This window comes from Exophiala bonariae (assembly GCF_035927105.1).
Source record: "Exophiala bonariae strain CCFEE 5792 chromosome Unknown scaffold_10, whole genome shotgun sequence".
Taxonomy (NCBI): Eukaryota; Fungi; Ascomycota; class Eurotiomycetes; order Chaetothyriales; family Herpotrichiellaceae; genus Exophiala; species Exophiala bonariae.
In genome coordinates, this window is record NW_027042485.1 from 993,344 (window position 1) to 1,004,299 (window position 10,956).

The window sequence follows — 10,956 nt, forward strand, 5'->3', positions numbered from 1 at the left end:
AGTTCGGGCGCCTCAACACCTGAAACCCCCAGAGAGGATCCACGGGATAAAGGACAGCCGTTCCCACCGAGTGATGGTTCCACGCGCCGAATTCAATTGTAGACTGTCGACTGTCGATCCATTTTCTGCATCATGCGTTGGACATGAACCCATAGACACGGAGCACAAGAACAGCGCATGAGGTACACAATCTGACGCGCATGTCGTGCCTTGGCAACACAGTACCCAAGGGTCAACCATACTCTGGGCTCGAGTAAATACCTGTCACTTGACTCCTCGTCTCATCACTCGAGTATGACGATTGCACAACATCTACGCGTTTCCGCCTGAGGTGTTGCGGTGTCCGCAGGGTCGATAACAGACAGATTCAAGGCCTGCCTGTTGGAGTGTCTCCGGACTTTGCATCTCGAGGCAAGGCCTTGGGGTAAGTAAGGCAGGAGCGGCCTTGAAATCAAAACTGTATGTAAATTGGATATATCTGAGGATTTCAGGGGGGCAAATGATTATTGTCATGATCATCCCTCTCCTCGCGTCTTTCTGAAAGGATCCTAGACACGGGAGCGGGATTGGACACTCTGCTGTCTCAGCCTGTTTGGCGGTCAAACATTTTTCTGGCCTTAAATGCATCGTTGGACCTCTCGCTTGCCAGTGTGCTGTGCCCGTGCTGATTCTGACAGACGTCAGGCGCGCAGTACGCGGAGGATCCTCATAACGGCCAGGAGGACTACGGGGTAGCTCGAGAGTCATACTCGGCACTTGTCCTGTCTCTCGGTAAAAGCCACCATCTGATCTTGGCGTCAAGTGCCAGGACTTGCATGGCATTGGCAATCCAAACGGAGAACCGGTTGCCCGTACATACCGCTATGTTTTGAACATACTCAGTCTCATCACTCTGCGGACATAATAACGACTCGCCGAGAAGGATCGCGATGTGCTGAGGATGATCCCTTCATTCGCGTCTCACCATCTTTCTCGGCCACCTCTTTCCAGGATATCGTGCACGGCGACAAGGCCAACGGACGCTGTTGTATGCAGAACACCGCAGAAGTTAGCATCTTGCGGAGAATTCCTTCAATGTTCTCACTTGCCGATCTTTGCCACAGATGAAGGCCGGAAACAGAATTCTGTCCGTTCTATTTGTCTGGGCCCCACATGAGCTGAAATGGCTTAAACAACCATGCTGCCTTGCTGCCTCAAAAAACAATTGGACCATTCATAGTTGGCAATTTGAATGCACAAGACGTAAAACATGCAAAAAAGCACACATACCAGTAAAAGTTGCCATGGCGAAACTCATGACATTGCAGACTTGACCATATTCACCACCGCCCACAAATATCCAGGCGCAAGTGACAATGATCATGCCACCAATGACGATGGCTCCGAGTATCACTATGCGCGTCGTTGCCCAACCGTCGCGGAACTCAAGGCCGAGACCACACTCTCCTTCTTCCCCATACCACTCCCTTGTCTTTTTGGCGATCAGTTCGCTGCGCTTGGAGAATCGATCAACCCACTCATGCCCACGATTCGGGATCGTGTCTGGGTGCTTAAAGTACCGGTTCAGTTCGATGCGAAAGTGGCGCTGGAATTGTAGTTGATCACCGGGGGCGAGATCATCCTTGCGATACTATTTACATGATGTTAAAAAAGCGTTGTTTAGTGGAGGAGCATCATTTGAGAGGGTTGGGGAAAGATTTAAACCCGTGGATTCAAGGTCAAGGATAGCTAGAACAGATAAAGCCGGAACGTGAACGAGGGAAATCGGCCACGAGTTAGCCTTGCCCAGTGGAACAAGAGTAAAAGTGACAACCGCAATATTCGTCCGCTGACCACCACAGAAGGAAACTCACCGAGATTGGCACAATTGCCTTCAAGGTTTTGAGGGTCAGATGATAGCGCATCCACCTGTTTCGCATGTAGGTGCGATACTCGCGACGTAGCGCTAAAAATAATCGCTGATCATTGTACTTCGCAGGGACGAAGCTGAAAATACGAATCTTTATGCCGCCATCATCATCATTGTTTGCGAATAAACAGAGTTCGACGCGTCGCCGTCGGTCGCTGTGGTTCGCTGTACGTCAATGGGTGATTGATTATCGGCAAGCCTTCCCAGGAGTGCGACGAATGTACACAAGGCTGGGGATCTTAGGAAGTGGGCTTACATTTGCCATTCATGAGCAGATGGTTGCCGTTGGTGGTGTTGCGGCAGAGGCAGATCAAACTGATTCTGATACGGGTATTGTTGCTGTTGCTGTTGCTGTTGCCAATACTCCCTTGGGAACCGTGGCTCACTGGTTGCGCGGCGATGCGTCGGACTATCATAGTACCTTGGACGGGGAGCTGTGTTCATACTGGGTTGCAACATCGTTTGCACAGGCGCAAAATAGTCTGCTCCCTGGCGGACATGTGGTCTGCCCCGATAACCTGAAAATGGGGGGTCCGCCATATCAAAGGTCCCTCAGGTACCAAGTGGCTGCTCCGTTCAACGGGCTCAGGTGGTCTCAAAATTTGAATGAATCCGGTAGCTGCACACTCTGATAACGAGACACGGCTGGGAGAAAAGTGATCGCGTCAAACCGCTGGGAAAGTTACTTCCAAGTTGGTTGCACGTCGACTGCAACAGCCATCGTGTTTTAGTTCGGCCAGAACACGAGTTGGCGGGAGGGAGCGGAGAAACCTCGTATTCAATCCTGTGGCTTATTTCTTGAGAAGGCACGACTCAGATTCGGGGCGTTTACACGGAAGACACGTACATTAACATTCCTGGTCCTTTGAATCTGATGTAGCGATACGCGACTCACCCTCTTATTGCCTCTTGCCAACTTTCTTCCCACCATCCCACTCCCTGGTGGTCCCGATACATTTTGTCGTTCTCCAGCTTGTCGTCCTAAGCACGAAATGCGACAGATTCCATGCTAACTCGTTTAGCTAGCCAACAGGGATGACATTGAACTTGTTGTCCTCGTCCTAACCTCTAGACTATAGTTCTGATACCTAGGCTTAAAAGCGATAGTCTCCAAAATCAAAACACAGGTCAAGATCTTCCAATCTGCCAAATTCTTGCGAGAAATCGAGTTGGACGTAAGGGTCGAACATCTCAGAATACCAGGTCTCGGTGGGGTCAATAGAATGGGCCTGAGGATCATTCTCCACTATAGTTGAAGCACTCGGGATGCTGGCAGTCGCTGATGAGATGCCTTTCGATCGAATACCTGTAAAATATCGCTCCAGAAGGAGACCATAGCATGCCGCTGGGTGTGATTCATCCACTGAAGAGACTTTTAGAGCTTGAATGGTCTGCTCAAGGAGACTCACCAGACTGACAGGTTGAGCACCTGTGTCAGCCTTGATGTCTCGAATACCAAGGATTATTGCTTTGAGGATGAAAATAGAGGCGCCTAGAACGCGGTGGAATATCCGCATAGGGTGGAAGCGAAGAAGGTTGGCTTTCCCTAGCTCGACAGTTCGCTCGAGAATCTGCCTAGCATCGCTGATGACTTGCTGAACAAAATGAAATCCAGGATCCTGCTCCGTGCTGATCGCCGCAAGATTGCCTGGGGTATAACGGGGAGATTTGATAGTGTCCTGAGCAAGAGTGTGCTGAATCATTCCCTGCACTGAAAGCGAGTTCGTGTACATTCTCACTGTATGATACTCAATGAAAAGGATATCATCGAGTGGTTCCTTCGATTTTGGAGCTGAAGGTCGAGCATTCTGATAGTCTTTCAGATTTTTCTCATGCCACTGTTTAAGCAGCGGCTGAAAGTGTTCCAAGAGCTCAACGTAACCTTGTGTCAGTAGAAGCTCGCGCATTCTAGCTTCAGATGAGAATAATATTCCATGGATAGATTTGGATAACTTCATCAGGTCAAGCCAGGCCACAATAAGTGTGTTGGTTGGCTTTGACAATCTGCTTAGAGCTGCGTGACCGATGGAAGATTCAATCATGGAGTGGAAGCCAAGTCTGGCAGCGATCTGAGTGACATAGATGCACAATAATTCCTGCAGCCTCAGCCTTCTGAACTGCTCTGAACCTGACCCAGAGTTCTCAAGGTCTCGATGATCTTGCTTGGTGAAAATCCCCATCTCGTGTCCAAGTAACTGTGCAGTGCCTAGGAACATCCAACACATGCGGTCAGCCAGCTTTGCGGGCCCTACAATATCTTCGATCGAAGTATTAATATTGGCTGGCGGATTCTGCAGTTCTGGAAGGTCTAAAGCCCAATCATAGGTGGAAGCTACAGATTGGCTTGTTCGCGGGTACCATTCGGAAAGAAGTAGCAGTGCCTCAATCGAAGAAATTGAACGCAATCTATGTTCGGACACCCTATCATGGCCAAGAGAGATGAGCTGTATCAATGCCTGGACATATCTCCACAGTTCATCATGAATCACCTGGGCCCTAGACAGGGTTCCTGGAAGAGCATGGTAACGCGCAGAGATTAGCAGGATTGTAGGACATAGCAACGGCTCCTCTGGGAGATGTTGATGATAAGTTTTGTGGCCATCAAAGGACTCGATCAAGATTGGAGTATGAGGCGCCAGGTTCTGGAAGAATCTAGCAGTAGTGATATGTTAGATCTGGTAAAGCATTTGAACAATGAATGAACAAACTTACTCATCGGCTAAGAATATAGCTTCTTCTGCCGCTAGAAATTCCATTTTCACGCATCGGGACAAATTCCAGGCGGACAGAACGTTGGCATTGGCAGATGAATTTTGCACATTGGTTCTTGTAGAGGGAGTGCGCGATCGAGTGTTCAAATCCGTGTTATAACGGCGAGTACTCATGAATACTGCAGAGCTCTGCCCTGAATAGATGGGATCCTCTTGATTAGCCGCAGCCGCAGCCTCAAAAAGAAGATCAATCGGGTCATTGCCCTTGGAAATCACCTTTCGCATAATGACATCATTCAGATGGTTCTCATTTATTGATGGAACATCTAAGTAGTCAGGCGTCTTATGTGTTGATCCTATGTGATCAGCCACCGATACCGATGCACCAGCACAATCACTGTAAGTATTCCTTAACGCAACAGGTGTTGGTCTGATAACATCGTGATGATTGTGTAATGTTCGTGACTCTGGAGCAGATTGGTCTAGTCCTATGAGATTTTGAGCGGTTATTGAACTGCTGAGCTTTGTATGGGGAACATCTCTACCAATCTGGATGGCGATGGCATGGGAGGCAAGATCAGCTGAGGATATTGGCGAAGCCGTATCGGTAGACTGATTCGCTGGCGTGCCAACCTTGCGACGTTTTCGCGAGCTGCGGCCTTCGCTGAACAAACATTCCCGCTCTTCTCGACGACACCGAGCGCATGGGGGTCCGGAAAATGCAAATATGCCTTGGCCACTCCCACCAAGCTCGCAACGAGCCTTATGCTTCCGGCAGTTCTCACAAGCTATATAGATGCGGTGGAATTGGCGGTCACCTCTTTTATATAACTGTGAGGGGTCAGGATGATTGACATTGTGGTTGTTCAAAGGCATGCTTTCCCAAAGTAGCACGTAGATTTGCTCGTAGTAGATCGTAGTTGAGCAGTGAGGTTGGATCAATGGACTGAGGTAGTCGCACAGGCTTAATTTTTAGTGTCAGGGAGCGCCCAACCACAATTTGGGGTAACTGCGGAACAAAACCGCCGACTACCCCCCAGAGTAGGTACTGATTGGCTTTTGAGAGGCTGGTGGGGGTCCAGACTTCATACATAAAGATGCCTGGTCAATGGCTATTGCGTGATCGGTTTCTGCTGAGACTGAGTCAGGATCAGAGACCGAAGGAGATGCGTCAGTCATCTCAAAAGAGGGACATCCTTGAGCGCATCCATTGGGATACTACCTGGTCGCTCGAGTTCATTTATTTTTCTACCAGTGCGGCAGAATCGTTGAGCCAAATCGGCTTCGCAGAGCTATGAGTTGATTTGCACGAATCCAGAGGCTAGCTTTAGACAGAAGTGAATACTGTGGAAAAACCAACCGCCTCATGAGGGTGGTGATCCCCAATTCTGGATCTGAGACTGCATAATTTGCTTCACGGGCTCCACAGCAACATGAACCATGTTATCAATATCCAGCTTAGTCTTGGTTTGCCCGCTATCACACCATTTCACTGCCTGAGTCTCAACAGAGGTGGGGTCATCGACAACGCCTCGAATGAAGGATGCCCATTGCAGCTTGCACTTCGCCGATACCTCTAGATGGTCTAAAATCAGGGGAAAGTTGTGGGGCATGGCTTCATACTGCTCCACAATGACAGGGATTGTTTGAGAGGACAGATTGTGAGCCAACAATAGACCCTGATCTGCTAGACACTCTTCGCCGACACATATGTAAGTAGGGGGTGCCTCTCGCCAGTCTTTGGCTGTCACTGGGGAGACCAAAGGATGAACCAAGGTGTCATCATTAGCATAGACATGATGGCGTGGGGGACTAGCTGGCCAGATACTGTCTCGATCATAACCCAAAAATGGTGGACCAGGACAGGGAATGATATCGTATTTGAGATTCGATTGTTCACTGTTGGTTGGAGCACGGGTCATATCGTTATATGGCGAAAGTGATGTAATTCCTGCTGGCAATGGTAGGTCTCTCTTACGTCCCTGCCACATGATACCACCTGATTTATCCCACCTCCTGATTTCAAGAATCAGCTGTATCAAGGCGAGTACAAGGTTTCCGCCGGCACTGTCGCCGGCAAAACAAATGTCGCTTGCGTCTACCGCGGTGTGTAGACTTCCCTCAGGTGGATATAGTAAGCAAAGATAACCAGCAAGTGCGTCTAGTAACGCTGCAGGGAAAGGATTTTGAGGCGAAAGACGATATCGTACGGCAAAGCAACATCCTCCAGTTTCCTTGGCTAAGTAGTGGGTGATATCCTGTCGTGCTCTTCCCATGCGCCTAAGCGTGTCAGTGGTGCTTGTGTTGTTAAACGCTGTATTTTGAAGGTACATTACCAAAACTGCCCACCATGAAGGTATAGTATCGTGGTATCATTCTGTATCTCTCCCTTTAGCGCCATGAAACTTTCCACTTCCGACCTGTTTTGGTCCACAGTTGCAAGATCTTTCCGATGTCCGATCCATTCGGCCTTTATGGATGTCAACGTTGGGTTTGAAAATGTCTCCGTTCCATTGCCTAGCCGTTTGATGGCAGCAACAGCGACATCTCTAAGGTCTGTGTCGGCCGGGAGTGTCAAATCAACTTTCGAACGGTGAATTGGGAGGGCATTGCTATATTCTCGCAATGATGCTCGTTGGCTATCCAGGAGAGATCCAGGGGAGGGATCGGTGAATGCGGCTCGAATAAGAGCTACGAGCACTGCAGTTCTGAGGTCCCAGACTGAGGCTGTTTCCGACACACCGAGTAAATGTAACAATGCCGCTTTCACAGTCGCCGGGAGATAGTGATAGAACAACGTGAGCTTTACCATGGTAAGGCTATGATTAGGGGCTATGAGGTCTCGACCGTCGTTTCGATGATTTTTTAGATGTAATACGAACTCAAAACGAAGCCAGTTGCTCTTTCAAATCGAGATATGCCTCTTGTGTAAAAGATATTAAATTTGTCCTCATGCATCACTTTTTGCGGTACTTAAATGAGACCTATCCGGCGGATAGATAAAATGCCCTCAATGCAATGAGAGATAAGTCTATCCGGCCAAATGGCGCAAGGCTGATTGACTCTCGAATATTATTAGACACCTATCCATCCGTCGGATAGCCTCCTCTGACTTGATATCGGCAGCTTACAATATGCTTTGATTGGCCAGGTACCTCGTTCCAAACCATCCGACGGATAGAAACGAAAAGGTTGCAGGTCTTAGGGCCAATTATTCTAGCATTAACCCCAGAAATCCCCACAGCGGAAAAACAGCGGGGGATGCATAAAGATGCAGGGAGAATCCAGTCCTCCGAGGAGCAGACATATCAAGGAGTCAGAAGCCATAATAAGAGAGCACGCCTCCCGCAGTAGCCATCTAGCACCGTACCCTTAAAGTCGTCAGATATCCACTTCACAATGGTTGTTGTGGTCAGACTCAAAATGCATCCAAACGACGGGGCGACCAAAGCCGAGGCTACCCATGTACCAGTCGTGACAAAAGAGCCAGGGACCACGGTGGACTCCGCTCTGACCTTCCTGCACGAGGCCAATATCACAACCATCAGCGCGGAAGATGAAAAGATACTCCTTCGAAAGATTGACTGGATGATCATGCCTCTGATGTCGGCAGTCTACCTCATGCAATTCATCGACAAGAACCTAAGTATACTTCCAAGTTAAATCTCGTTCGTGTTAATTCTGACACCCTGAAGTCAACTTCGCGAACATTATGGGACTGGGAAAAGACACAAACACTTCTCCCACTCAATTCTCCCATCTTGCGCTATCTTTCTGGGTCTCTTACCTCGCGTTCGAACCAATCTCAGGGTATCTGCTACAAAAATTGCCAGTGGCTAAATATCTGGGCATCAATGGTAGGTACATTCCAGATATGCAGTGAATCAGGAGAGCTAAAGAGTATCCCATAGTTGTTCTATGGGGAGTCTGTGTTGCATTGAATTGTGTTTGCAAGAACTACGCCTCTCTCGTTGCGCTAAGAGTTCTGCTGGGGGTTTTTGAAGCATGCGTATCACCTGCGTATGTGAAATCATTCACAGCGACCAAGTCCTGATGATTAACATCTGTCTTCCAGAATGATACTGATGACCTGTATGTGGTACAAGAGAAGAGGTAAGCACGCTGATGCTTTTCAGGTCCTTCTTTGGTCTAATTTCAGCAGAACAACCGCTTCGCGTTGGTATCTGGTGTGGGACTGTGGGCGTTGGCATCATCATCGGAGCATTGTGCTCGTTTGGGTTTCAACATTATCTCGGAAGGAGTTTTAAATCCTGGCAGGTGAGTTCAAAATGCTCATCAACTTGGGACAGTGATAAATTGACCTGTGAAAGATTATGTTCCTCATATTTGGCCTTGTCACCATCGTTCTCGGGCTGCTTGTGATCTTATTCCTACCTGACAATCCTATGAGCTCCAGGCTGAGTGACCAAGAAAAAATCATTGCGATTGAAAGACTTCGGGGAGACACAACTGGTGTCGAAAATAAGAATATTAAACCAGCTCATATATTTGAAGCCATAAGAGATCCACACACGTGGCTGATTTGTGCGATCACGACAGCTATCAACATTCCCAATGCTGCTGTCAGTACTTTCCAGGCTGCTATCATAAAGAGGTAAGTTGGACTATTTCTGCTATACGCGAGATGGAAAATGCTGACCATGTAGCCTTGGATACACTTCGAAAGAGGCAGCTCTGCTTACCATTCCCAGCGGGGTCATAGCCATCATCGCCATACTGAGTGCTTGTTTCATTTCGTTCAGATACAACACTCGCGGACTTGTCATTGTTTCTCTGTTAGTTCCTGGTATAATTGGTGCTACACTGATGGCTTTCCTACCCACCTCCAGCAAACTTGGTCGCCTATTCGGGACTTATCTCACCAACACAATTCCTTCCAGTATGACAGAATTCACTCATTTGACATAAAAGGTGCTGAAATCTCTCAGGTACACCGCTCATATACTCATGGGTCGCTGCGAATGTTGCAGGTCATACCAAGAAAGTAACAATGAATGCCCTTCTCCTCATGTAAGAAATTCCCGTTCCAAGGATGAAATCAAATGTGTCTAACATAGCTATAGGGCCTTTTGTCTTGGAAATATCCTTGGTATGTTTCGTGCTGATATACACAGAATCCAGGACAACCTCTTATGTGGTTTGTAGGTCCATTAACGTTCACTGCGCCACCCAACTACATTGCAGCGAAGATAGCGATTATTGCTGTCCTCGGTTTTGCTATCATCCTCATCGCTGTACTCGCACTTCTATATCATCGAGAGAACTCGCGTAGGAAGGAAGTGGAAGATTTTAGCCAGAGCATGAATGACTCGTCGTTCTTGGACTTGACAGATCGTCAGAATAAAGAGTTTAGAGTAAGTGCTGTATACGAAGTTGAGGACGATAGAGTCTCCCGATCGCTGACGTCCACAATCAATAGTATGTCCTTTGATTCACACAAGCTGAGCTGTAAGTCACTATATGCCTTCCCACTGCCCAAACAATTTGGCCGTGGCGGACGCATGATAATCATAAGCATGTCTACTAGAACATCAAAGAAGATCGATATAGGCTGATTGCAGGACAGTGAGGATAGGCGCAATGGATCGTGAAGGAGATTTTGTAGTTTTCGATGAGAAGAGGTCGTAGCAGGACAGGACGTCGGTGAGAACTGCATATGAATCAGGCCATCCCCCAAGCAATCAAGACCTCAAAGGTCTCCTCACGAAGTTAGCTAGCGGCAAGACTACTCTCAGCAAATCCTCCTCCTATAATCTCGGATCTCAGAGTCTTTTCAAGTTCATCCTATCCCTGCTTAACAGTAGCGCACAACTCCTAATAAAATGATTTAACTACATACTATGAGTAGCATTCGTCAGCAAGCTCTGATAAGCCCTCATATCGGCTTGCTTGACCGCCTCATCAAGTTACAGCACTCATAGCATGGTAAATCCTTTACAACTCGACTGTAACCCCACGAAACCACCAACGGGATGTCTCAACCCACCCTCCCCTACAACACGACGGGGACATCAGCCTCGTACATCTCCCGAGCAGCAGACGTAGTATCACACGCAATGCTCCCGAACGAGCTATGGCGCCTCTTCTTTCCAGTCGCGGGAACAGGACAACCAGCATCATCAAACGGCGACAGGCCACGTCCTCCCCTCCCAGGATCCTCAGAAGCAGAAGCAGAAGCAGCCATACTGCAGAGATACAACGCCGCGGTAACCGAATACCTGACCTCTAGCATCGCAGATTCAAACGGCGCATTCATCACCGAAGCAGCCGACTTCTCCGCGATTGCGGCCTGGTGGCCTCCTGGCTCGCATGACC

At 48.4% G+C, this 10,956-nt stretch overlaps 3 protein-coding genes across 3 annotated transcripts; 1 reads left to right on the top strand and 2 right to left on the bottom strand.

Annotated features, from left to right (window-relative positions):
* Positions 1-3,003: 3,003 nt before the first annotated feature.
* LTR84_001629 (uncharacterized protein) lies at positions 3,004-5,496 on the bottom strand (the record flags this gene model as incomplete). The annotated part of the gene is made up of 2 exons (XM_064845252.1): positions 3,004-4,561; positions 4,622-5,496. The coding sequence occupies 2 exons, from the start codon at positions 5,494-5,496 to the stop codon at positions 3,004-3,006; spliced, it is 2,433 nt and encodes an 810-aa protein (XP_064707510.1).
* Positions 5,497-5,984: 488 nt separating this feature from the next.
* LTR84_001630 (uncharacterized protein) lies at positions 5,985-7,432 on the bottom strand (the record flags this gene model as incomplete). The annotated part of the gene is made up of 2 exons (XM_064845253.1): positions 5,985-6,900; positions 6,957-7,432. 2 exons carry the CDS (start codon positions 7,430-7,432, stop codon positions 5,985-5,987), a joined length of 1,392 nt encoding a protein of 463 aa, XP_064707511.1.
* Positions 7,433-8,019: 587 nt separating this feature from the next.
* LTR84_001631 (uncharacterized protein) lies at positions 8,020-10,072 on the top strand (the record flags this gene model as incomplete). Its single annotated transcript, XM_064845254.1, has 10 exons — positions 8,020-8,266; positions 8,316-8,477; positions 8,532-8,545; positions 8,696-8,733; positions 9,032-9,235; positions 9,288-9,520; positions 9,570-9,651; positions 9,705-9,730; positions 9,787-9,995; positions 10,061-10,072. 10 exons carry the CDS (start codon positions 8,020-8,022, stop codon positions 10,070-10,072), a joined length of 1,227 nt encoding a protein of 408 aa, XP_064707512.1.
* Between the last annotated feature and the right edge of the window lie 884 nt (positions 10,073-10,956).